Source organism: Tenrec ecaudatus, chromosome 6 (genome assembly GCF_050624435.1).
Source record: "Tenrec ecaudatus isolate mTenEca1 chromosome 6, mTenEca1.hap1, whole genome shotgun sequence".
In the NCBI taxonomy this organism is placed as follows: Eukaryota; Metazoa; Chordata; class Mammalia; order Afrosoricida; family Tenrecidae; genus Tenrec; species Tenrec ecaudatus.
The window spans coordinates 133,291,397-133,318,619 of NC_134535.1; the positions used below are offsets into that span (position 1 = coordinate 133,291,397).

At 53.2% G+C, this 27,223-nt stretch overlaps 1 protein-coding gene and 1 long non-coding RNA gene across 3 annotated transcripts in view; one reads left to right on the forward strand and one right to left on the reverse strand.

Moving 5' to 3' along the window:
- LOC142450393 (uncharacterized) overlaps positions 1-21,239 on the reverse strand; it is a 59,049-nt gene extending 37,810 nt beyond the window's left edge. The window contains exons 1-2 of the long non-coding RNA XR_012784934.1: positions 21,068-21,239; positions 7,474-7,614 (exon numbers count right to left, since the gene is read on the reverse strand). This is a non-coding gene — a long non-coding RNA (uncharacterized LOC142450393). The remainder of the gene's footprint in view (positions 1-7,473; positions 7,615-21,067) is intronic.
- The window catches only part of WNT5B (Wnt family member 5B), a 127,254-nt gene continuing 116,607 nt past the window's right edge, over positions 16,577-27,223 (forward strand). Inside the window, exon 1 of one of the 2 annotated variants that reach the window (XM_075552250.1) lies at positions 16,577-16,714. In XM_075552250.1, the coding sequence (XP_075408365.1) occupies positions 16,709-16,714 (6 nt within the window). In that variant the 5' untranslated portion in view covers positions 16,577-16,708. Of the gene's footprint in view, positions 16,715-21,988; positions 22,117-27,223 lie in introns of those variants that run through there. The other variant, XM_075552252.1, reaches the window with a different exon arrangement.

Sequence of the window (27,223 nt, forward strand, 5' to 3'; positions counted from 1 at the left end):
CCTCAGACTCTCAGCCACCCTGTAGGACAGGGCAGGACTGCCCAGAGGTAAACCTTTATGGGAGCAGAGAGTCTCATCTTTCTTCCACGTTGCTGCTGATGGGTTTGAACCACTGACCCTGTGGCCATGGACCCAATGTTCAACCCACTGCGCCACCAGGGCTCCTGGGAAGGGAAGCGGTAGGACAAAAATGAAGAGCGGCCCTTACTCTGTATCTGTTTTTATCTTTAGATTGTCATTACTATGATTTCCTTCTTGCCATTTAGTTTTTGTTCTTCATTGTTTCTGCTGGGTTTCCCAGTTTGTGGCGCACAGAGGGAGTAGATGCATAGAGAGAATAGCTAATGCCGGGGTTACAGGGGGTGGGGGGGTCGGAGGTGAGGGGGATGAGGGAAGTTAGAGAGCAAACAATGAATTCAGGAGCGGGGAGGGAGCAATAGAACCGATGTATATACAGCTCATTTTAAAAGCAATTTAACCATGGAAGTGGATGATACATGAACCCTATAGCAAGAAAAATAATAAAAAGAAAGAACCCAAACTTGACGGATGGTGACCATGGATGAAGGAGGAAGAGCTGTTGCTTGGGGGCACTGAGTTCTTGGTGGCGGAGTAACTTGGAAAAGGACATCAATGAGGGATGTACAGCATGAAGCGTACTGAATTATACATGTAACGTAGGTTGGATTAGAGAGTGTTGTGTGGTATATATTTTTGCCACACTTAGAACCACAAAAACTCCTTGAATAACACGATGAGCCCAAGGAAGAAGAAAGGTGTTCTAAAATTGACTGAATTGTGTGACATGTGGAGCAAGCGCTAATAAAGCTGTGGTTACTGTGAGGAGTAGCTGGTGGTTTTGAACTGCTGGCCTTGCAGATGCCAGTCCAATGTGTAACCCCAGTGCCACTAGGGCTCCTTCAAGGGCTTCCTCAGCACAGGTCCATTCTACATTAGATTGGGTTCTTACTATTGTCCTGTTGTGCTACTCAGTCTCCTGCAGATGTCCCCCCTGGACTTCCTGGTATGACACCCCAGCCCAATATATAGAGAAGCCGCATTTACATGGCACAGGGCAGCTGGCAGGGCAACTGCCTTAAGCAGCCACAGAAATGATCAAACCTACCAGCTCTTCCTAAGCCCGTTCCGAACCCATGCCCAGGACACGGTGATTCTGACACTGGGCTCTGCCCGCGAAGGTGCTCATTGCTCCGACTCCAGGAAGCCATCACCTGTCCCGCCCCCGGCCCCCATCCAGCCTCCAATCCTGAGCCCACTGGACAGAAGCGGTGTCTGCAGGTTGGGCCTGGCTCACAGGCGACTCGGGGCCTCTTCCTCTTCCCGAGGACCAGAGGCTCCTGGCTTCCCTTTTGCTTAGCTGCCCTTGAACAAAAACACCACCACCTCAACCGCCCAAGGGGGACGGATGACAGAAATGTGGATGAAGGGAGACAGAGGTTGTTGTAAGATATGAAAATAATAATAATAACGTATAATTTATCAAGGGTTCATGAGGATGGGAGGTAGGGGTGGAGAGGAGGGAATAAAGAGGAGCTGATATCCAGGGCTCAAATAGAAAGTAAATGTCTAGAAAATAATGATGGCAACACATGTACAAATGCGCTTGATAGAATTGATGTATGGATTGTTATAAGAACTGTCAGCGCCCCAATAACATGATTTTTAAATGATGTCGTGCATGCCATCGTGGTACTTGATATAGTTAAAAGAAACAGCTACTTTGAAAATAAAGCACAGCACCACCGACAAACAAATCAACAGCCGGCCCAGAGCCACCCATCGGACGCCCCTGTGGGCTTCAGAGACTGTAACTCTTTTTTTTTTTTTAACATTTTATTGGGGGCTCATACAACTCTTATCACAATCCATACATATACATACATCAATTGTGTAAACCACATCCGTATGTTCTTTGCCCTAATCATTTTCAAAGCATTTGCTCTCCACTTAAGCCCTTTGCATCAGGTCCTCTTTTTTTTCCTCCTCCCTCCCTGCTCCCCCCTCCCTCATGAGCCCTTGATAATTTATAGATTGTTATTTTGTCATATCTTGTCCTATCGGGAGTCTCCCTTCCCCCCCTTCTCTGCCGTCCATCTCCCAGGGCGGAGGTCACATGTGGATCCTTGTAATCAGTTTCCCCTTTCCAACCCACTCACCCTCCACTCTCCCAGCATCGCCCCTCACACCCCTGGTCCTGAAGGTATCGTCCACCCTGGATTCCCTGTGCCTCCAGCTCCCATATGCACCAATGTACAACCTCTGCCCTATCCAGTCCTGCAAGGTAGAATTTGGATCATGGTAGTCGGGGGGAGGAAGCATCCAGGATCTGGGGGAAAGCTGTGTTCTTCATCGGTATTACATCGCACCCTGACTGACCCGTCTCCTCTCCTAAACCCCTCTGTGAGGAGATCTCCAGTGGCTGTCAAATGGGCCTTGGGTCTCCACTCTGCACTTCCCCCTTCATTCACTATATTCTTTTTTTTTATGATGATGCCTTATACCTGGTCCCTTTGGCACCTCGTGATTGCACAGGCTAGTGTGCTTCTTCCATGTGGGCTTCATTGAGAGACTGTAACTCTTTTAGGAATGCAGAAAACCCTTCTTTCTCTGTGGAGCAGCGGGTGGATTTGAACTGCTGCCATTGCAGTTAGCAGCCCACAATGTAATCACTGGACCAGCAGCAAGCCTGCTGGCACAGGGAAGTGGTTGAAGGAGCAGAAAAAACCACAGGAGGAACGGTTCTCTGTTGTCCAAGCAGCTGGAAGAGATGAGGAGGTAGATACAGGTATCCTGGAGCTTCTTGCCCCCAACCCCAAGATCCCAATTTGTGTGTGTAGCTCCAGTGACTCAAACATCCTCTGTGGTACCCATCCACCTGACAGGACTGGTCTCCAATAAAGTCTCCCTGGGGATCTGTGGCTAAGACGGAGTCCAGGCACGTAGGGGGCTAGGGTGTGGCTGGTGGGAGGACCTGTGTTGGGAGAAGACGCCATCGGCAGCCTCACCCAACCTCAGGGCCCCCTTCCTGGGAGTATGGATTCCCTCAGTAGTGGTGGCACTCAGGGTCCAAGGCCTCATTGGGACTCTCTTCTTTGCCCAAGTGGTCACTCTCCTGCCTCCTCCCATCCGTGGTCCTCTGAGAACAAGGCTGTGGTTCCACTTGTTTCCAACAGGGCAGGGACTCAGAGCCCCCTCCTGGTATCAGCTGGTGAGGACAGATCTGCCCTCCGAGCTTGGGGCCTCCTATTCCCCCTGGTGCCCACCAGTTTCCCCCACACACCCCCAAGTCTCTTGGGTCACATGTACCCCTTCAAGTCTCCCCACTGTCCCAGAACTCCTGGCTCTTAAGCTGCTGCTCCCCAGAAAAAGAACTTCCCTGCCTCGCCCCATCTTGGCCCCAGGACCAACCTGCATGACTCACTCCCCTCTCCTGGCCACATGAAAGGCACCGGGGCCATTGCTTGTACCTAAGTCAATATTTATGTTCTCGGTATTTGTAGCAAATGAGTGTCCTCCGTCTGTCTGGGTCACTGTCATCTGTCATCATGGCAAGCAGGGCCCTGCAGAGGGTTCTCTACGTGCAAAGCAAGAGGTTTAAAGTCACTGTTGGAGCCAGGTTTGTTCTGACTGTGTTTAATTGTTACACTGAAAGCATCTTACACACACACACACGCACACGCATACGCACACAGAGCAGGGAAGAAGCCCGAGGACACAGGGTTGGCATTGAGATCACCTGGGCAGAACCATTGCTCCCTGGGCCCTGTCCCTGTGAGGTCCTGTAACCCAGGTGGACTCCAATGAAAGAAGTAGGACAAGTGGCTCCTGGCTGTATGCAGCGGTGGGGGTGGGGGTGGTAGTGGGGGTGGGGTGGGGGTGGGGTGGGGGTGGGAGTGGGGGTGGGGGTGGGGTGGGGGTGGGGGTGGTACAGCAGATCTGCCCTAGTGAGTGGGCTGCTGGGTGGCCAGATCTAAACAGACTGCGATGGTTCCCACCAGCTCCCCACCTGTCCCGGACCTTGACACATCCTCTTGCTCCGATACCTGATTTTCTACCACTGGGGGATCGCTGGAGTGGATCGTGCTTCCAGAAATCCCTGCTTAAAATGCAGCAGAGACGGCAGCCGAAGAATCATACAGGGAGGTGAAAGAACAGGTATAAACGAAAGAAAAAAAAAGCAAAGCCCACCCCAGTGTGATCTAATCACATCTGGCTTATAGTGGCTCCGTGAGACAGTGAACTGCCCCATGGAGCTTCCAAGGAGGTAGATATTTATGGAAATAGACGGTCACATCTTCCTCCATGGAACTGAGGGGCAGGTTCAAACCAAGGGCCTTTGGGTTAGCAGCCATCCCCTTAACCCCTGCATGACCTGGGTTCCTTCCAAAAGCGGCAAAGGGACCGGAAAAGGAAGGGCACAGACACCGGCTCTGCTTCTCTCCCAGGCTGGGTGTCTTGTGCCTGGGGTGGGGGGAGGGGGTGCCCTGGTGTGTCTCCCAGCCACCGGTTCAGGTTTGGGGCTCACAACTCTGTCAACACCGTGAGTATTCATCTGCTTGCTTTTTTTCCAACATGGACGGTGGGCAAGGCCCATATTTGAAACTCGAAAGGGAACACTGCATGTGATCACGTCCTAATCTCTTTGCTAATCACCCCTGTCAGCCAAATTCACTGGCTCCCGACAAGAAATATTAAAGTCTAACTAACATTTGTGGAGTCTATGGTTTTTTAGTGGTAGAATTTTGCCTTTCGTGTGGAAGACCTGGGTTCGATTCCTGGTCAATGCACCTCAACAAGGTATAGGTGAAATGCTTTAAATTTAATATTCTGAATGTTGAACAAGGCCCGTTGCTACACCATTGTCCATTACTGTGGTGGTGAGGTGCCATCGAGTCCATTCCGCCTCGCGGAGCCCCCATGCGTTACAGAGTGGAACTGCACTCCCATGCACAGTGGTGATTGGAATGGCCGCCAATCACCAAGATCTTTCTGAGGGGGTGAGTTTGAACCTGAGAGCAATGGAGTGCAAGCCATTAGCATCACTGAGGGCCCTAATTGTCCACTGCAAGGATACATTGTATCACCATTGACCTTTCCTCATTGGACCATTCTAAAGCTAAAGGAGATAGGAATTGTCTAACAAAGCAAAGGGTAAAGCTCAGAGAGGGGAATTCAGTCAGTTTCTAAAGCTTCCTGACAATAATTACAGGCCGTGAGACAAACTGTTACTTTCAGATGTTTGGACTAAGTGTGAATTTCCTTTATCATCCTTTTTAGCACCTTTTAGCACCAGTTTGCTCTCAAACACAATGACTCCACCAGGCTTTCACTTTCAGTTCTGGCTGAGAGCCTTGTCTCTGGGTCCCTACCAAAGAGGGACAAAGCAGGCTGGAGGGAAACACTGCAGATTCTAGGTCCACGCCACCCCTTGCAGTGTACCTGCAGGAGCTTACCTGAGGCTGTGGTGTGGGGCCGCATCTCCTCTACAGGCGAACTTAGGACCTTGATGGCCATTCCTATCAAGTCCAGCCTGACTCTTGGCGCCCCCATGTGTGTCAGAGTAGAACTGCACCCCATAGGGTTTTCCATGGATATTTCAGAAATAGATGGGCTTTTTGATCCAAGATGCCCCTGGTTGGACTCAAACCTTCAACCTTTAAATGAGCAGCGTGTTAGCCAGGCAGGGAGTGGGTGCTGGACCCTTGTTGCCTGACTGGCTGAGGTTCAAACTGGGCTGCGGATTGGAATCATTTGCAGGGACTTGAGAATCACAGATTCTCCACACCCTCTCCTACAACTTCCCCCTACACACACAGAGAGAGAGAGAGAGAGAGAGAGAGAGAGAGAGAGAGAGAGAGAGAGAGAGAGAGAGAGAGAGAGAGAGAGAGAGAGAGAGAGAGAGAGAGAGAGAGAGAGAGAGAGAGAGAGAGAGAGAGTTGCAGCCTTGAAATGATAGCTTTTGTCTCCAGGAAAAGCGATAAACCGATAAACCGTTCAGTCAACATATCAGTGCCTAGGGAAGGCTCTGATCCTGTGGGGTCACTGTCCCTCCTCCCGCAGGAGCCCCCAGGCTGCTGAGGTGACTAACCTCCACCAGCCTGCTTCTCTCTGAGCACACTTCTTTCTCTGCACTGGCGACCTCCAGCCCTCTCCCATCCTTTAGAACAGGAATCACACACACACACACACACACACACACACACACACACACACACACACACACACTTTTCTTCTCTCAGCCTTCCAGCATGCCCGGGGCTCCCTTGTTGTGAAAACCATATCACTTGACCCCGGTGCCCCTTCCCTGCCCCCCTCCCCCCCCTAAGCTTGTAGGTATTATCTGCTTGTCTTGCCGAGTTCTCTGCCAGCACTTCCCGCCTTGACCCCGGGCTTTAACCCCAGGCCGTCTGGCTTTCATATCTATCAGTTCACTTTGCTGAAACTGTGGCTCCCTCCACCCTGACCTCTAACCCTATTTCCACTTCCCTATTTATTGCTGTCAGCACTTGAATGCCCCCATTGACTCGCAGAATGAAATGTCTCCTACCCAAACCTCCATCCTTGATTCTCTCTCTCTCTCTCATCAGAAGCTTGTTTGGTTCTTGAAGGAATCGTGGGGTTCCTTAGTCAAGCCCATGCTCTTTAGAGGTAGGGTCGCTGAGGGGCCAGCTCAAGGTCCCTGAGCTTCAGGGGAACCTAGACTACCACCTCCTAGTCCAGAGGGGTTTACACTGCCAGGGCTGTGATACCAGGGAATGGGTTGCTGGGTTGGAATTCCATACGCATGTACCAGAACAAGAGAGCAAAGCTTCCTGGGGGCAGGCATCTCGTCTCCATCGCCTTCGTATGTCCATTAGTGTGTTGTTGGGTGGCATAGTGAATTATGCCTTGGTCTGCTAACTGCACGGTCAGCAGTTCAAAACCACCAGCCGCTCCGAAGGAGAAAGATGAGGCTTTCCATTCCCATCTCGGAAACACGCATGTTCTATAGGGTCACGATGAGGGCTGTGACCCTGGCCTTTTGGGATACTGTTACTAAGAAACTCACTGCCACTGAGTCGATGCCACCAAGAAGCGACCCCGTGCCTGGTGCTGCGCCATCCTCCCAAGTGTTGCTACATCTGAGCTCGTTATTGCAGTCACAGTGCCAATCCTTCACAGCGAGTGTCTTCTGCTGCCCCTCCACTTTACCAAGCTCAATACCCTTCCCCTGCGACTGGCGGCTCCCTGTTAATAACATGTCTACTGTATGTGAGATGAAGGCTTGCCCATCTCGATTTCAGAGTATTCTGGCTGCACTTCTATGACAGGTGTGTCTGTTTTTCTGATATTCAAGTGTACCGATGAGCCAGTCTCCCTGGTTCGTCAGTCAAGCCCTTAAGGAGTTTATTCATGGAGCCATATTCGTGATTGCGTTTCCATTTCCCCGTCAGGAATATTGGCAACACTTACCGAGGGGATGACAATGCTGGCCCGTTTCCGTCTTCAGGGGTCTCCAGAGTGTGCTAGACCGTGAGTGTCCCCCTTCAAATGGTCATTCTAGGTGTTTGTACAACAGTCATCGAAGGAATAATCGAGGGCCCTGCTTGGTTTCTAGTAGAAAAAAGAAAGGGCAAAGAATGAATCTACAGAAGTTCAAGGGCAGACAAGGACATGAGACTAGTCAAATGAAACGCCAGGGCATCTCCATTTACCAGTAATAACCAGTATTGGTTATTGAGCGGGCCCTAAGCGTGAGTCAGAGTCCGGGTTTATTCTCCATCCGCTCGCGTCATTTTCACATTCCTCTGACGCAGCAGATCTTGCCACCATCATCTTTCCGATGAGAAAACAGGGTGGCAGAGATTCCATGAGATCTTGCCCATGATCACACAGGTAAGACGTCTGGCTCTGACCTGTGCAGACCGACATGAAGCTGGCCTACTTAGGAAGAACAGTGCTAGACCACCTCTGCGGAGCGGCACTATGCTCTCTTTGGGGGAGAGATGGCTACTGGCTACCAAGATGGCAAGGTGGGAAGGGTAGGGTCACCATCCTGCTGACCGGTCTCCATTAAGATATATGCATAGCGTGTAAAGTCGACATTCTGTGCACGGATGCACGGTTAAAATTGCCACACTCCTCCTGCCCTCCCTCCTTCTGCATTAACACCCTTCCCTGCCACTGGCGTCTCTGGTGTCCCTGTGTGGAGCACATGGTTAATGTCTTGGCTGCTAAGCCAAAGGCTGGAGGTTGGCATCACTCAGAGGTGCCTCTGAAGCAAGTTCTGGTGAGCCCGTTGTCCTTCCTTGTTACCTGCATTTGTTTTGCTCACAATCGTCCTGTGGCAATGGGTGGCATGGCGACCATTTTAAAAATGAGGAGAGCGATGGTTGGGGGAAGAAATAATGACACAATGCTGCCTGCATGTCAGCCGGCCTGAAAGCAGCGGTCCAAGATACCTGTGTCTGACTTCAGAGTCACCCCGCCCGCCAGCTACAGATGGCCGCTATCTTGAAATTGGCACTCTGACACAAAACAGCTTTTATTCGCACTTTAATACAAACTGGAATGCATTTGTATTCCCTCACTTCCTGCACAACAGTGGGTTACTTACAGAAAGGGAGGTGGGAAATGGAGTTGCTGGGGGGTGCACATGGAGTGTGCTTGGCTGATGACCAAAGGGTTGGAAGTTCGAGTCCACCCAGAGGGGTTTGGGAAGTGAGACTCAACAGTCCTCCTCTGAAGAACCAGTCATTCTCTCTCTCTCTCTCTCTCTCTCTCTCTCTCTCTCTCTCTCTCTCTCTCTCTCACACACACACACACACACACACACACACACACACACACTACGGTTGCCACAAGTCATTTGACTAGATAGCAACTGGCCAGACTGGAAATCATTCTCTGCAAGACTACTGAAAACATAGTGCCATTGTATCTTCCCAGGGCTGCTCTTGAGAAATTGCAAATTTCTCTTATTCATTGTGCTTTGGGTGTGGCTTCCCTTTTGCCTTCCAGCGGTCTGCAAGATATTTGTTTTGCCTCTCTTTCTAGTGATGTGATTTGGCACCGGTCTGCTTTTATTCGCTGTGCTGGGCATTGGCCCGTTTGGGTTTGTGCATGTCATTCTATTGCATTGTATTCTCATTGTTGCTTCCCATTCAGCAAACTAGATACAAGCCGTTCAGTGCCTGCGGTTCCATATTTCACGATCAATGAACATTCTCATTATTTCCCTCCTCGTTGTTCTCTTATTGATCTCCTTGTCAAAGATCAGCTATTGGAAGCTCTGTGCTCTAAAGTGCAACCCCTGCCCTTCCCCCCATTCTGTGTAAAGAAGAACGAGGAGAACAAAAGATGCATGGAAATAATTAGTCTAATGAACACCTCATGCAAACACCCGCCTCCACTACCCTGAGACTAGAAGAGCTAGATAGTGCCCGGTTACCAACGGTTCTGGAAGGGATCGCGTTAGACGTTCTTGGATAGACTGGGGAAGCAGATGTGGAACAAAATGGGAAATAATCAAAAAGACCGGGCTTACTGGTCAGCTTGAGGCTGGCGGCACCCGGAGACTATGACTCTCAGTCACCCTGCAGGTCTGGAAATGAACTCACCCTGTGACTCAGATTTCAGCCACATAATAGACAGGTCTATAAGGGGAACAATAACACTAGGGAGGTACACACTCCTTAGAATCAACAGTCTGAGAGCAAAAGGGCAGCCTGTGCCCGAGGGCAATGTTGGAGAAGAGGCAGCATGGGAATGGAAGTCCCAGGGAGAATGTGGGATAAGGGACGTCACATAGTGGAGCTGACCATCGGTGACGGGAAACAAAATGTGTGTGAACTGTTGAATGGAACACTGTAAACCTTCACCCGATTCACTAGAAAACGTTAAAAGAGAAGAGACATTCTGTGGAGCTGAGGTAGTTTATTGAGCCAACCTGGCCAATAAACACATGTGGGATTAATTGAAGGGCAGAGGGATAAATGGCTTGGTGACCTTGCCTTTCTTGTTCTCGGGTCTCTTGCTTTGTGGTGGTCAGACCAGGGTGCAGCTGCCTTAGCCAGTTCCCTGCTTTAGCTGGCAAGGCTGACTTCCTGCAAGACATCCCTGAGGAGAAGCCACATGGACCTACCCCGATGCAGCCCTGGGTGCTGGAGCAGCCGTGTGGAGACCCCTGCCAGGGCTGAAATGCTTACACATTCACTGACTCAACTTTCCTCCTGAAGTCAGCGTCATTGTGTCTGTTTTGTGAGATGGAGGAGGACTTTGTGGATTGGTGTTGGACTTATGGGTTAATGTTGGACTTGTGGGCTTGGGCAGCACTGGGTTGGGATGTTTTCTTGATGCGCACTTAACCTTTATATAAAACTTTCTCTTATACATGAATTTCTGTGGATTTGTTTCTCTAAAGTACCCAGACTAATACAGGAGCATAGTAGGACCCTGATACAGATAGATCATGATGAGATGAATTCGAAAAGATTCCATGGGACTTGTTTGGTTTGTTTGCTTGATTTCTAACATTCCAATACTAATCCGTGACCCCCGTGGAGAGGCCCATGAGCATTTGTTGTTATCACCTCTAACATAGCTTTCTTCTTACCAGCCCTCAGGATCCCCTGTGACCCAGAAGTCCCTGAGCATCTCAGCTCTTATGAAGGTCATCTGTGAATGAGTTAGATTCGACCCTTTTTAAAAATGACCTTTATGTTATCAAAGCAGTGATTTCTATGTTTCATCCAAGTAACATGCATGCACTAAACATGGAATCGCACAGTCAACAGTGATGGAGTGCTTGGGAAATAACTCACAGGGTATAACTTCCCCCCGAGGATTTCTGAGACTGTGTGGGAGTAGAAATCCTCAGCCTCATCTTTCTCCCACAGGGCAGCTGGTGGTTTCGAACTACTAGCCCACACACGACCCACTCTACCCGAGGGGCCCATGTGGGAAGGAGCTGTAGGAATAGGGAAGCCCTGGCTTTCACGCAGCTCTGGTCTAGGTCATCAGGCTGGTTTCACCCAAAAGCTTTGTGAGCATCCCACATGAGCCTTTGAAAGGAACCGCAGAAGCAGATGGGGTGGAGTGAGGTTTCCCCAACAACACCGGAAGCCCTTCCTCCTGGCCTGGGGGTGGTGACAAGGTTAGTGAAAAGCAACAGTCCCTAGCACGAACTGGAAGTCCTGGGGGTTGCTGGGACCCCCTGGGTCTGGTTCCACTCGCAGAGACCCTCTGTGCAGCAGAACGGAACGTGGCCCGGGACTGCGCCATCCTCACAAGCGTCCCTAGGTCCGAGCCCATGGTTGTAGCCCCTGTGTCCGTCCATCTTGCTGGATCCTTTTTATATGCTGCCCATCTGCATGACCAAGTATGATGACTCTTCTCTCCTGAAACATACTTGCTTCTAAGGAGCATTGTGGCTCTCCTTTGGGCAGCCCGTGCACTTTCAGTATTCCTCCCAGCACCATCGTCCACATGCATTCGTCCTGCTTCGGTCTTCCGTAGTCAAGGTCCAACTTTCACCTACACAGGAGGCCGTTGAAGAGACTGTGACTTGTGTCAGGTGCCCCTTAGTCCTCAGAGTAGCATCCTCTTCACCGCTCTGAAAAGGTCCTTGGTGCCAGAGCACCTAATGTAGTGTCATTTCATCTCTCTCTTTTCCCCCATTTAATTTCTTGATGGCTGCTTCTAAGAGCATTGACTGTGGATCCAAGCAAGAAGAAATCCTTGACCACTTTAATCTTTTCTCTGTTTTTTATCATGACGTTACCTGCAGGTCCCGCTTTGAGGATTTGGAGTTGCTTTATACTGAGTTGTAGAAGGCACGTGCTCCGAGCCCCCTCACTTCCAGCAAGCAAAGTGGGGGGAGGGGAGTCATCTGCTCTGATGATTAGCTCGACATACAGATGAAAGGTGGCCGTGAGAGGATGCAGTCCTGATGCACCCCTTTCCTGATTTTAAATCATGTATTTAAAATCAGCATTCCCTTGTCCCGTTTGGAAGATTCCCTCCTGGTCCAGGTACCTGTTCCGCCTGAGCACACTGAGGTGTTCTTGAATCCCTCTCTTTCTTAATGGCACCCATAGCTTGTTGTGATCCACACAGTCAGATGCCTTTGCACAATCAACAAAACGCAAGTAAACATTTTTCAGGCAGTCTCTGCTTTCAGCTTAGACCCGTCTGATGCCAGCGGCGGGATCTCTTGTTCTGTGCCCTCCTCTGACTCCCGCTTACCTTTCTGGCAGCTCCCTGGCAATGAACTGGCAGCGTGCAGAGTCCCTCAAAGAAAACCCAACTCACTGCCCCGGAGTCCATTCAGATTCACAGGACAGGGTAGAGCGACTGCCTCTGCTGGCTTCCGAGGCTGCAACTCTGTACGGAAGTAGAAAGCCTTGTCTTTCTCCCGAGGAGCAGCTGGTAGTTTCAAACTGCCAACCTGTGCATAACCACGAGGTCACCAGGGCTTAGAAATCCTTGGTGGTGCAAGGAGTGGCACGCTCAACTTCTAGCTGAACGGCCAGCAGCTTGCACACGCCCATAGGAGCCGCTGAAGACAAGCCTCGTCTTGTTTGAAAGGTCACTGGGCAAAACCCTATGGGGCAGTTCTACTCTTGGATCTGCCAAGAACCGCTAGGAAGGCACCTGGCCATGACAAAAAAACATGCTGAAGGACAGAAGTCGGCTAAAAGGACAGCCACTGGGATCTTAAGGAAGTGGCCGAGACTCGGTTCTCTTTGACTCTTTTAGGCAGGGCTTGTTAGACTCTCTTGACTTGGAGAAAAGGAGTTATGGTAGTACAGTCTGTTAAGCATTGATCTGCAAGGTTGGGGGTTCAAACCCACCAATTTACTTTGTGGGAGAAAGACGAGGCTGCCTGCTCCTGTAAAAGCAGTCATGGTGGCATAGTGGTTACACCTTAGGCTGGTCAGCACAAGGTTAGCGGTTTGAACCTGCCAGCTGCTTCTTTGGGGAAAGATGAGGCTGTCTAATCCCATAAAGAGTTGCAGCTTCAGAGACCCATAGAGGCAGGTCTATCCTGTCCTGTAGGGTTGCTATGAGTCGGAATCCACTTGAGGGCAGTGAGTTTGGTCTTCGGCTCTTGCAAAGGTTTGCCGTCTCAGAAGCCCTCCAGAGCAGCTAGCCTCTGGCACAGGGTCGCTCTGACTCGATGGCAGGGGGTGGGGTTTGGGCTTTGGTCTGACTTGTGAGGCTGATGGCCTCCGAGGGAAAGAGCAGGAGGAAGAAAGGGATTCGCAGTACAGCGAGCAAGGCTTGTTCGATGTTTCCAGAGCTCCCCCAGGCCACCCCCCCATTGTTTCTTCTTGCCTAACCACAAATGCCAGGCTGGGGTATGCTTTATTTGGGGGGAGAAGGCAAGAGACCCCACCCAGCAATCACAGACAAAACACGGTGAGGTCTGTCCGAGTGAGTTCCCACCCGTACTTGCCTCTGGGGCTGGATATAGCTTCCCTGGTTGTTTAGTGACTCAAGCAATGGGGTGCACACCACTTCCCTTGGGAATCCGGCCCAGGTCTCCTCTGTCTCCTTCTTGAAATGTTTTCCCAGCTACTCAGCCGCAGGCGTCTTTCCTGGGGGCACTGTAGCTTCCCTCACTGGGCCACAAGTTTTGACTCATCTTGGGCAGAGATGATGGATGGGAGGTGCCCGGGGTGGGGGAAGAGGGGGTGGGTGCTGCCATCTGGCTACCTGCTCTCATCCCAAGTCCTGAACTGGACCGAGCAAAGCTACCCCTCTGTTGATCCTTCTGGAGCAGGGGTTCTCAACCTTCCGAATGCCGCGACCCTTTCATACAGTTCCTCATGTTGTGGTGACCCCCAACCATCAAATTATTTTCATGGCTACTTCATAACTCTAATTTCCTGTTATAAATCATCATGTAAATATCGATATGCAGGATGTATTAGGCGACCCCTGTGAAAGGGTCGTTCCACCCACAAAGGGGTCGTCGAGACCCACAGGTTGAGAACCGCTGTTCTAGAGGTTTGCCTCCACTCTTCCACACTCTCCCTTTGGACTCTCCCTTCTAGAGTCCAAACTTCCTGAGGGTGGGAAGGGGTCTTAGCTCTGCGCGCTCAACAAACATGCGTTGAAGTGAATCCCCAAGGGTTCTGGGTTGCATTCTGGAATGATCAGGGCCTCCCGGACATGGGCTTCCTCTCAGCCTCCTACAAAAACCCTAGCCCCTGCTTTATTCTGAGGAGGAGAGGAACTGAGCCTCTTTGTACTTCCACAACCTGGATTCAAAAGCTTTGATGCCTTCTGGAGACCCACTCCCCTCAGGGTCCCATCTGCCCCCTGAGTGAAAGCCTTGAACTAGCAGGCCTGCAGGACTATTAAGGGCCATTCATCTACTCTTGCTGGACCTGGTCTAGTAAACCCCATTCACTCTGAGGTGAGAAAAGTCACAGAGCACCTCCGGCCTAAGCCAGCACAATTCCAAGTAAGCCTTTCCCTCTAATTAGCCCGGTATTTGGCTATAACGGAGCTTACTTTCCTTATTGTAAAACCCAGCGGACAATAGCGCCTTATTGTCCAAGCAATGTGTTAAGGTCCTGGTCCCATCCAGGCGCTGACCCTCCCCACTGCCCCTTCCCCCACTGAAAGGAAGCCATCACCAAGGAAGGGAAAGGCTGTCACCTTGCCGGGTTACTAATTAAAAAAAGACAAAGCCTTGGCTTATGACTGTTGATTTCTTTCTTTTTTCTCACTGCGCTAAGGCCATTTCTGTAGCAGGGCCACCTCCTATACACTCAGGGGAGGCCCTGGGTATTCAGGGTGGAGCAGATAAAGCTGTGGCCATGGTGCTGGAGCCCTGCTTCAGTCTGCAACAGGGGCCAGCTGCGGAAGTTGAGCTCCTGCCTGCCTCCTGTGGGATTCTCCGAGTCCCCCAGAGGAGCCCCGGTAGCTCAGTGGGCCAAGTGTTGGGTGACTAACTGAAAGGTGAGCAGTTCAAACCCATCAGCAGCTCCTGGGAGCCAGGGTGTGGGAGAAAGTAGAGGCAGCCTGTACATAAAGGTTTGCAGCCTCGAGGTCCCTGTTGGGCCGTTCTGCCCTGTCCTCTAGGGTCACTATGAATCAGGAGCCACTTGGTAGCTGTGAGTTTGGACCGTTCAGCGTCCTCTTGAGCAACTCTCCCAGGAGGCTGTGAAGTAAGTAAGGGGTCAGACCTGAGACCTTGGTATTTAAACTTCAGTCTTGCTTGAGGCCAAACACTGGAGTCTAGTGACCCCTGTTAGTGGTTTCAGGCTGATCTTGTCACTTCTTATGCCTCAGTTTTCCATTAAGAACCCCCTGACAGAGCTCCTCTGGGAGCCTTCTTTTCTCCGTGTGGCCCCACTATGTCTGGTTTCCAGAGGTCTAAGGGCTAGGCTAGGGGCACTCTGGGAGGGAGGGGTGCCTCTGGTTTGTAAACTGGAAATAACACTTACCTGACCACTCCACACTTTGGGGGATTCGAAGGAAGACAGGGGGTGTGGGGTGGTGTGTGGTGTGTGTGTGTGTGTGTGTGTGTGTGTGCTGTGCGTGGGCTAGATGTAAATGCCTGGTATCCTGGTGTAACTCTCTCCTCAGAGCCCCCAGCTCCGCAGCTGGGGAGGTGGGTGCTTGTGCAGGAGTGCCAAATGAGATGCAGGGTCCCTGGACGCCCGGGCCTGGCTGCCCGGGCCCCAGGAGGTGCCCCAGGTCCTCAAAGGAGGGGCCCGTGTTCCCGGAGGCGGTGGGTGTGCGGCAGGCAGCGCTGAGCAGGGGGGCTGGCCCGAGGGCCTCCTGGGTTGGCCAAGGCTCTCGGCGCGCACCCGGGAGGCCACAGTCAGGGCGGCTCGGCGGAGGGGGTGAGGGAGAGCGGCGAGTGTGCCCCGGGCGGGGACAGGCAGGTGCGAGAGGTCACGGTCCCCGCGGCTGGGAGGAGCCCGCGGGAGGGGTGCCTCGGCTCGGCGGGTGGGCAGGAGCGAGCCGGGGGCCGGCGGGGCGGCCGGGGGCGGGGAGGCGGCGCGGGGGGCGGGGCGCGCGCGGAGCCCCCGGAGCCACTCGCCCGGCGCCGGCCCTGCACTCCAGCCGCGGCCGCCACCCGCCCGCAGCCAACTCCGGGCCCAAACTTGCCTCGGGTCCCGCGCTGCACGGAGGAGCGCGCCGCGCGCCCGCACTCCCGACGGCGGCCCGGCCGAGCGCGGAGCCCCGAGCCTGGAGCCCCGGGCCCAGCGGTTCCCTCCTGGTCGGGCGCGGGCTCCGGACGCCCGGACCCCCGCCACCGATCGAGCTCCGGGGGGTCCCCGGCGCGGCGCGGGGAGCCGTCCGGGATCGGAAAGGAGCGCGGAGTCCGAGGCCCGGGAGTGGCCGGCCGGCCGCGGCGCGACCCGCGCAGGCTGCCTCCGGCTCCGGGGGGTCCGGGCCGACGCCTCGGCGGGACCCCAGCAGCGGGGCGCCCCCCGCCCGCTCCGCCCGCGCCGCGCGTCGCCCGCGGATGCCGAGCCGGGCGCGGCGGCCCGAGCGGGAGCCAGCGGGGTCTGCCCTGGGCCGCACCGGCGCGGCCGGCTCCCCCGAGCGCCCCCCGGGCTCCCGCGGGCCGTGCCGGGGCGCGCGGCGGCGGGCGGCCGAGTGGAGCGCAGCCGGGCAGCGGCCGAGGCGGGCGGAGGAGAGCGGCGAGCCGGAGTCGGCGCGGCCCGGCCGGCGGCGGGCCATGCAGGTAAGCGCCGGGCTGCCCCGCCGCCCCGACTTCCCCGAACCCTTCCGACTTGGCGTCCCCCAGGCGCTCGGGTGGGGGTGGGCGCCGCGAGCCGCGCGGGTCCGGAAGGGAGCGGGGGCGGGGGGCAGGGGGCGGCGGCCCTTTTCCCCTCGAGGAGACTCGGGGCTGCTTGGCGAGGCGCGGGGTCTGCCCAGGCGGCGACAGCCCCGTCAGGTCGGGGGGATGGGAGCGAGGCCAAGGAAGGGTTTGCTCGCGGACCCCAGCTTTGTTGGCGGGCTGGGGCGCAGCTGCCACCTCCCCGCAGCGAGCGGCGAGCGGCGAGGACGCGCTCGGGGCCGCGGGCAGGTAGTGGTTGACTTCTCGCCCGCCCGACCCCGGGCAGCTCGGCCACTGCGGCTTCTCGGTCCCCGAGGGGTGACGGACCCAGAGGTGGCCCCGGGGAACGGCTGCCCCCGGGCGAGTCGAGCCGGGGACGGTCCTCGGCACTGCCCTGGGTTCTGGAGAAGTGTGAGCCCTCGGAGCTTCCCGCCCTTTCCCAGGGTCGCCCGGGCGCAGCTGGAATCCTCCGCGCTGGGCTTCCATCCGACTGGGACGCGGACCCCATCTGGATCATTTTAACCTCGGGGAGAAGTGCTCGGTGCCTGAGCCGCTGCCTAAGCGCTGAGCAAGGACCTGCAGCCGGGAGTGGGACTCAAGTTGTCTCGTGTCTCTCTGCGTGCCGACATCCTGGCCCTGGGGGTGGAGGGGTGGTGGGCAGGGACCCCTTCCTCCAGCTTCTCCCGGGACCCTGGTGGATATCTGCCAGGCTCCAGTCAGAGCCAAATTTCCTAGATATTTTCCGCCTGCAGATCGTGGTGGGAGAGCGTAAAACGCCCCTAGAGAAAGATGGGGCGCTCTTTTTCAGACGGGGAAACAACCGGCTCAGGCCAAGGGTGGGAACGGCTGCTCTGTTCTTGGAAGGTCTGGTCCCCTTCTTTCTGGGGTCCTTCTGCCGGGCTCTTGCCACCTGGCCACGCTGGCAGCCGCCTTACCTTCGGTAACTGCCACCCTACCCTGGGCAGAGTCTCAGCCTGGTACTTGGGGGGTGGGATCAATTTACAGAGTCCCTGATCTGCTCCAGACTACAGGAATGAGCCCATTTGGCAGGTTGAGGACACATCTGTCCCCACACAGATACACAGGGCCAGCAGCACCGATCAGTACCAGCGTGCATTCACATGAGTGAAAGCTTAGAGTGACACCTTTTATGACTGGCCCTAAGGTGACATAGGCCCAAACCCACTGCCACTCATTCCAAGCCATAGCAAGCCTATAGGAGCACAGTGGAACTGCTCCTTAATTAGGGTTTCTGAGATGCTAAATCTTTACTGGAACACACAACCTCGTCTTTCTTTCTTTCTTTTTTTTACATTTTATTAGGGGCTCATACAACTCTTATCACAATCCATACATATACATACATCAATTGTGTAAAGCACATCCATACATTCTTTGCCCTAATCATTTTCAAGGCATTTGCTCTCCACTTAAGCCCTTTGCATCAGGTCCTCTTTTTTTCCCCCTCCCTCCCCGCTCCCCCCTCCCTCATGAACCCTTGATAATTTATAGATTATTTTGTCATATTTTGTCCTATCGGGAGTCTCCCTTCCCCCCCTTCTCTGCCGTCCATCTCCCAGGGCGGAGGTCACATGTGGATCCTTGTAATCAGTTCCCCCTTTCCAACCCACTCACCCTCCACTCTCCCAGTATCGCCCCTCACACCCCTGGTCAGCCTCATCTTTCTCTTGTGGAGTGCTGGTGGGTTTGAACCACCACTGTGTTGCTTAATGGTACAACACTTAACACAGTGGACCACCAGGGCTCCCTTCCAGCCTGTGTAGACCCCCCCCAACAAGCCCTTTCCCATACCTTGCTGGGGTCTGAACGGGATACAGATTCTTATCCTAGGCAAGACTGGCAATTCCCGGGCATAGATGAGCAGACGCCAGGCCCGGAACTTGTGCCCGCATGTCTGTCCAGGCACACACACACACACACACACACACACACACAAGTCCTGGCAAACAGCGACTGACCTATTAGAGGTGGAAGGCTCAGTGGTGGTTTTTCCTCCATTTCAACATAGTGTCTCTTCTTTCTTTGACACAAGATTTGTGGTTATAAATAGCAAGTGGAGGAGGTGTGGCTCTTCTGAAGGAAGGGCAATGCTGAAAGGGACCTCTTTTGTACACTTGTGAGAGGAGCCACTTCAGGGGGGTTTGTGGGGGGTGTCAAGGAGCTCTGGGAAAGAGGCATAAATAAAGCCAGATCTGCGCCTCAGAAGATGGAGCTACAGCTGACACCCGTGTAGGTGATGAAGGGAGTAAAGGGACCTTACCCAACCCATTGCTCTTAAGCTGATGCCAACTCATAGCAGCCCTGAATAGGGTTTCTGAGGCTGTCAGTCTTTGTAGGGGCAGAGAGTCTCCTCTTCCCCTCCCCGTCCCACCCTCCAGCAGCAGGTGGTTTGAACCACTGACCTTGCACTTAGCAGTTCAGCACTTGCCCCTGAGAGCTCCAAAGGGACTAGATCAGTGGTTCTCAGCCTGTGGGTCTCAACCCCTTTTCGGGGAGGGGGGGAGGGGGGGAGGTTGAAGGACCCTTTCACAGGGGTCGCCCAATCCATAACTAGCAAAATGACAATGATGAAAATAGCAACGAAAAGAATTTTATGGCTGGGGGTCACCACATGAGGAACTGCATGAAAGGGTCACACATTAGGAAGGCTGAGAACCCCTGGACTAGATGGATAAATAACTGAGGGCGCAGTGATAGACACCTGGCCTTTGAATCTTTTTCTTCTTAAAGAGACTCAGAGGGCCTGTCTGCCGGCCAGGCTTGGAGACCACTGGTTCTCTTCCATCTGTAGATTTCCTACTTTCCCAAACTCTGATTTCTCATGGCTTCGAGTGTGACTATAAAGGGAATCCTGATGGTACAGTGTTTAAAAGCACGGGGCTGCTCACCAGAAGGTCAGTGGCTTGGCTCCAGTAGCCAGCTCCTGGGAGGGAGGAAGTTGTGGCTCTCTCTGTGTGGAGAGTCCAGTCTCCGGGGCCCTATGGAGACAGGTCTCTGTCCTTGAGGGGTGTTATGAGTCAGAACTGATTCCATGGCCTGTCGTTTTTGTGTTTCCTGTGGTTAAGGGTCTGGCGTATGTGTTTGTGTGGGTTTCCCCAAGGTATCTGAAACCAGCCCTCATCTTGTTCACGTGGTGGTATAACGTTGCCATGGGTTTCATAGTGGCTTGAGCTAACCTTTTCCTAAAAAATGTTTTCTATCCCCAAAGCATAAGTTCAAGGGCTGTTGCCAAATTGCTGGGAGCCATATGCTGTATAGGGAAAGAAAGAAAAAAAGCCCTAGATTGTTCTTCACCTGCCTAACTTCCTCTCCTCTGACTATAGTAGCAATGGAAAGAATTGTTGTTGGTGATTTCAGGCATCAGATGGATTTGTTCTCATCTTTCCTTCTAAGGATAATCCTGTGGTTTCTGGACTGCTGTGGCCTGGCATCCCCAGGAAGTGACAGTCCTTGCCCTCTGTGTTTGCAGTTAGGCTTTTGTTTTCAAAGCGCCTGTCATTTTTCTCCTGAGTCTTTTGGATGGTACCTCTGTTCTAGCCCCAGGACCCAAGGCATGCGCAAAATTATTTATGCTGTTGTTTTGGTAACTCTTTGTAAGCCTCACTTCTCAGGAGCTTCTAAACCATCGCCCCTGGACTCCATCGGAATCCCTGAGTGGTGAGAGAACCGGGAGGAGCGCCCTGACCCCGGACTTAAGGGCTTCTTTTGGCTAGTTTCTACTGGACATCTTCAAATGGTATTCAGGAGTCCAGAAAAATCCAGTAAAGGGATTGGGGCTCCAAATGGTGGTGAGGGTGTACGGCTCTGAGGGTTCTTCATCTGAGGCTCCTTTTAAGGTGGAAACCACCTCCTACTCACCCCTGAGGTTCAGTCCGTCCACTGCCAGCAGCCGAGGGGGGAGGGGCGGGGCGCGTGCTGACACTGCAGGCAGGTGATTGCGTGCCCCGCCCGGGCTGCCTCCACCCGGGGCAGGCTCTGTTTACCTGGCTAAATTTAAACCTCCGCCCACCTCCACCCCGGTTTGACCCCCTGGCTCTGGTCTCGCCGCTGGGCTGGCTGCCGCGGCTGCGTTTCCTGACTTCTGCTCCCCTGTGGTCGCAGTTTGGTCCCTTTGTGCTGCCCGAATCCTCCTCTAGACTTTCCGAAGTTGCTGGCTCTTCTCCGCGCTTTCTCCGCCCCCAAGGCTCATTTCCTCCACCTCCTTTTCTTCCTGGGCACTTTGGACGGGGGACCTACCTGGCGGGTGAAGGTGGGGGCACTAGATGATGGTTGCTGGCACACACCAGAGAGCTCCCCTCCGACTCCGGCGAACGCTGCGCAGGGAAGTTTCCGCAAACCTAGGCGCAGGCTGCGCCTTAAGGTCCTCAGGGGGCTGTGCTGGAACCCTTGCCCAGCCCAGCCGGCGGGATCCCGGAACCCCTGCCGAGAAGGGACCCTGCCGCCGCCGCCACCGCCGTAGCCAACGCGCAGCCCTTAAAGGGACAGGGGCGTGTTTTCAGAAATCCGTTTTTGCACACCCCAAAGTCTCCAAGCCGTCCGACCCCCAAGGAGCCCAACCTGAGGGTGTGCCTTGCATTGTGCATCCCTGTTCCTCTAGAGGTTTCGCTGTGGGGCTGACTTGGGGGTGGGGGCGGAGGCACATTGTAGTTTCTCTTCCTGGACCCCTTTGTTCTCTAAAGGTGCGTGTGTGTGTGTGTGTGTGTGTGTGTGTGTGTGTGTGTTGCATCAGAGTGGGAACAGTCTGTCATTTTAAACCGTGTGGGCTATTTCTGGGTTTGGGAATCCGTCTGGGGGAGGCGGCCAATCCGAGGCCCGGAGGCTGGTCCCCGCAGAGGGGGAGGCGCGGGTCTGTTGCTTTCACAGAGTTACTGTTTTCCTGCACTGGGGGCTTGCAGGGCGGGTTTGTGGTTGAGCGGGAGGTTCAGGCTTGGGGCTTGGGCCTGTCAGGGGCCTCTGTGGTTAGCTGGCACCCTAGGGATTATGAGGAGGCTCTGTCTTCTCTAGCTCCAGCTGCGGGGGGGGGGGGGGGGGGGGGACGGACTTGGGGCGGGTGCCTGAGTTTCTAGGTTGAGGCTCCAGGACTCCATTGTTAAACTGGCCTAAGGGTCGGTCTCTCTCTCTCTCTCTCTGTCTCTCTCTCTCTGTCAGCTTCCTTGAATTCCAGAAATGCTAACTCCTAAAAGATTCCCCTTGGCCTGACTCACTTATAAAGGAAGAGCCAGGGTTTCTCAAAGCGGGACCGGCTTGGAAGAGGCAGTGGAGAGAACCATTCTGGATTCACAAAGGTTACTCTCGAAGGGTCATTTTAGGGTGATCTGAGACTGTGCAGTTCTAGGCCTGCTGGGGAGGGAGAAAGGGCAAGGAAAGCTTTCTGCCTGCAGTTCCTGGTGAGCCTGCTCTCTGCCCAGACTACTCTGCCCTTTGGGGAGGTAGCGTAAGAATCTATGTTCCTGGTGGCTGTGGCTGCACTTGTAGCTTCTCCGGGATCTGGAGACCAGAACTCTCGTTTTCTCTAGGTTGCACTTTCCGGCAAAAGGATCCTCCAGTGCTTATTTCTTTTCCTGGTAAATGCCCCAAGGTGATGGGAAGTGTGCACCGTTCTGGGCTATGGTGCCATAGGCACTCAGCTGTAAGACGGTCTACCCCCCATTGACTTCAAGTTCATTCTGACTCAGGATGGCAACACTACATGGTTGTGACCTTTTGAAAGCAGGGTGCTGGCCCTTTCTTCTGTGGCCCCTCTAGGTGGGTGTGACCCGCCACCCTTGGAATGAGCAGTACAAACTTGGACGGGTACAAACTGGTCTAGGGTCACAGGCTGATGCTGGACCAAAACTTACTGCCAAGGGAGTGCTTCTGACTCACAGCGTAGAACTGCCCCCTTTGGGTTTCTGACACTGTAACTATGGGATTAGAAGGCCTGCCTTTCTCTCCTAGAGCCACTGGTGGTTTCTAACCTAAGACAGTGTTTAGGAGCTGGGTGCACAGACTGCTGTACCCCCCCCCCCCACCGGGCACCTTAGACTGACAGTCTTTTAATGTACTCATAAGTTCTGGGTGCCCTAGGAGACCCCCTCTCCCCGCCCCAAATCCATGCGCTCACTTTATTGCGACAGTAGTTTCCTTGCAGGCGTCTGGACCCAACGCAGTAGCTTCGAGGCATGCCTTTATGTACTTACTCATTGGGAAGTTGTTTTTTTCCCTGAGATAATTTGAAATAAGGAGTTACAAAATCCTTCATAGGAATCTGGTTTGTGGTCTGAGACCTGCCATCGAGGCGATTGAACCTTGACAGAGATCTTGAATACACGAGGCAGCTTCAAAACGTTGATGGCAAAATCCCATTATCTTTGAATGCCATTTGCCCCGCAGACCTTTTGAATCCCCTATTAACCTTTAGAATGAGAGGCTGTTCGTCACCCGCAGGAGCCGGTGAAGGAGGGAGGAAGGAGCCTTCTGGACCAGTCCCGGGAGAGATCTTGACACAGAGGCAAAAACAAGGACTCTGGATTCTGAGCGACCGTCTGACCTGGAAACCCAACTCTACAGCTTACCAGGCTCTCTGTGTAACCTCGGGTGGGATGGGGCAGTGAACCTGACTTCTCTGGGCCTCCGGTCTCAGGTGGCTGCTGCGGCGCCTTGTGATGCCCGAGGACGAGGTTAAGGATCGTGTAGGTCAGGCAGGGAACCTGGCAGGCTGGCTGACTGGAGAAGCATTCGTGGTGGCCGTGGCCCTGACAAGGGCCTCATGGCAAGGCAAACTGGACTCTTGGCACCCTGCCTCTGGTCCACTTTGTGTCTAAAGAAGGAGACTGCTTTGAGTGGGACGTGAGCAGCACACCCGCTGCTTCAGCAGCATGGGGAGACCAGAGCCAATGATGCTCCTGAACAACTGTGTCCAAGGAGCCATAGATGTTTCGATCATAACGTTGATGGGGATAGAGGTCCCCGTTCACAGAATGATGGGGCGAGGGCGGCTGTTCAGTCGGCTGTGATGAAGAGAAGGGAAGGCGAGACACAATGGGAACCTCAGTCGGAGAGGTAGAACCAGACTTGGCCAGGACAGTTGAGAAGGAGGCGGGCTTGCTCAGCCCCTCTCAATCAGGCCTGTTGTTTCAATCAAGTGCTGACACTCTCTCTGTGTTTGGAAATGACGCTCGGTCACAACCCGCTGCATGTTCTTTGTTTTAAGGAGGTGCTGGTGGTAGTGGTTGTTGAGCTGGCCCTGGCTCCTGGGAGACCGTAAGTCATTCCGAAGGCAGTGTTGCCCAGTCTTGGGGTAGCTTCAAGGCTGTTGGTGTGTTTTGTCACTTGCTGTGACTCCTGCCAATCCATCTCACCGAGGGTTGTCCACTTTACAAGTCACCATGCCTTTGGTGGTAGTTGCATGATCTGTTGTCAATTTGAGACTTTTAAGAGTGAAGGGGTAGAGGTTAGCCTGTCAATCAGGTCACCACAGAGATAAATAGCTTCCTGGAGGCAGGACACATACTCACTCCCTTTACTGACGATAAGCCTGATGGAGCTACACGGATGCAGCCAGAGCCCTGGAGCTGGAGGAGCCACGTGGAGACCCACGCCAGCACTGAGATGCTTCCACTGCCACTGGGTCCACAAGACTTTCCACCCACCAGCCTGTGCTTTTCCTGCAATCAGCACCATTGCATGAGTTGCGTGAATCTGGAGAGGACTTTGTAGATTGGAATTGGACATCTGGGCTAATATCGGATTTATCCACTTGATCTGGACTGGGCTGGAATGTTTCTCAATATTCAATTGCTCTTGTGCATATGAGTGTCTCTGGATTTGTTTCTCTAGTCTACCCAGACTAACACACCTTTTCCCTAGGAACTGACCCGTCTTTCCTCATAACCTATTCAAAGGAAGCAAGCTGCAGGGGTGTCATCTTGCTTCTGAGGCGAATTTTGTTTGTATTTCTTCTTTTATTTTTGTAAATCATTTAATTAGGGGCTCTTACAGCTCTTATCACAATCCATACATTCTTCCATTGTGTCAAGCACATTTATACATTTGTCGCCATCATCCTTTTCAAAACATTTTCTTTCTACTTGAGCCCTTGGTATCAGCTCCTCAGTTTTTTTCCCTTTCTCCCCACCCACCCACTATGGTGAGCCTGTGATAGATTATAAATTATTATTATTTTCATATCTTAAACTGACTGTTGCCTCCCTTCACCCACATTTTGGTTGTTCATCCCCTTTGGGGGGGGGAAGAGTGTTATACATTGATCATTTGGACTGGTTCCCCATTTCTCCCCCCACCTTCCTCCTACCCTCATGGTACCCATACTCTCATTACGGTTCCTGAGGGGTTTCTCTGTGTGTTGAGAGAGCTCTTATCTGTACCCATGTACATGCTCTGGTCTTGCCAGATTTGTAAGGTAGAACTGGGGTCGTGATAGCAGTGGGGAATGGTGGTGGAGCGGAAGCATTAAGGAACTAGAGGAATGTTGTATGTTTCGTCGGTGCTATTACTGCACCCTGGCTGACTTGTCCCTTTTTTGTGACCCTTCTGTGAGGGGATGTCCAATTGTCTACAAATGGGCTTTGGGTCTTCTGATGCCTGATACCTGCTCCTGTCGACAGCTCGTGATCACGCAGGCTGGCGTGCTTCTTCCGTGTGGGCTTGGTTGCGACTGCGTGGCTTCTAAAGCTGACCTGCTTGTTGTTTTGCAGGCTCGAGGCTGTTCGGTGTTCTTTGCAGCAGGTCAGTGTGACTGCATCGGTTAGTCTCCCGTCTTCCTTTTTCATCGTCCAGCTTTTGCATGCATCCGAGGCGATGCATAGGACTTCAAGCCAGACTTCCTAAATCAGCAAAGCGACCTCTGTGCTTTGTACAGCGCTAAAGCAGCCTTTGGCAGCCTGTTTGCCCCGTGTAGCCAGTGCTTGCTTTCATGGACTCTGATTGTCCGCCCCTGATGTTGTGAGAGTTGCCAGGATTTTAATGTTCTTCGTGGTAGGTGGGGTCCGTCCTGAAGGTTGCAGACTTTGATCTTCAACAGTAGGTGCTGTAACATCCATCGGCTGCATTTGCATCGATATGGCAGGTCCTTAAAGAGGCTCTCTCAAATCCCTGCGCTGCGGTGCTTCCCTGGACAGTCCAGCTTCTTAGATTTTTATGGTCAGTGTTCAGTAAGATGTGCCTTCTGCGAAAGAAAATCTAGAATCCACTTTCCGTATGAGAGGAAAGAGCAGATTTGAGAGTTTTCTTTTATTCTCTGGCTTAGATCTGTCTACTGCTCTTATGGATAGGGCAGTGGACCTGGGAAGGGAGGGGGAAAAATGTCAGGGTTTCATGTTCAGGTACCCAGGAACCTCTACCTGAAGGAGGAGAGAGCTGAGATGAGGGAGTGAGGGAGGGAGGGGAGGACTGCAATAATATTAGAGAGTGGACAGGGACGGTTTGCCAACTTGAGAGTAGGTGCCCACTCACTTTCAAAACTTCAGTCACAGAGTTAACCCTTTCTTTGTTCCCTGGCACTCCATTTGGTTGGGGACCCCCCCCCCCCAGCAAAGAAGGGAGGCCCCCTGCCTTCCCCATGCTGGTCCTTCTGGGAAAGTAGGTAAGGGCCGCGGCTAGAGGGTTGGCTCAAAACCTACAATGTATGGCACCTCCGGGCCTGTGGGTCTTGGCCGCGCTCTTCACTGAGGTTCTGTGAGAGAATGGCTGCCCTACCAAGGCTGCTCTTACCCGATGCCCTCCCAGGTGGCACGACAGCCATGCCCTGAGACTCTGCTTTCCAACGGAAATTTTATTAACACCGTTTGTGCGTCCTGCCAGATACGAATAGGAATTTTTCACCAGCCCAGAGAACGCCCTCCTTCCCTTCCATGTGACTTAAAAATAAAACCCCAAGACCCACATCACCATCTACCAAGCCCTCAACAGTTTGTCTCTTGTCTCCCTCGCCAGTCCTAGTTCTTGCTCCCAAGTCCTGCCACCCAGCCCCCCCCCCCACACACAACACCCCATACTGTGTGAACATGCCACACACCTGCAGGGCCATCGCGCCTCCTGCCCTCCTGCCTGGCTCCTTCCCACACTCGGGTCTCAGTTTCTAAAGTTGTCTAGAGTTACCACCTACCTTCTGAACAGTTCCTCTGTAGCAATTAGTGACATCTGTAAATAGTAGTTTACTGGTAAATGTCTACCAATATGTGTGTTTTCCACTACGCCCTTCAAGCCTAAAACAGTTTCTGCACTTAGAAGATGCTCAATAAATATGCCGGCCATTGGATAGCATTTCCCTGGGTAGAAAGAAGCCCGTTTTGCTATCTCGAATGGTTCTCTGTGGGTGATTAGTTATGCCTATCACAGGTATTCACTCATGCATGGCCAGGGTGCTGGGATTTAAGATCTACTTCTGGAACT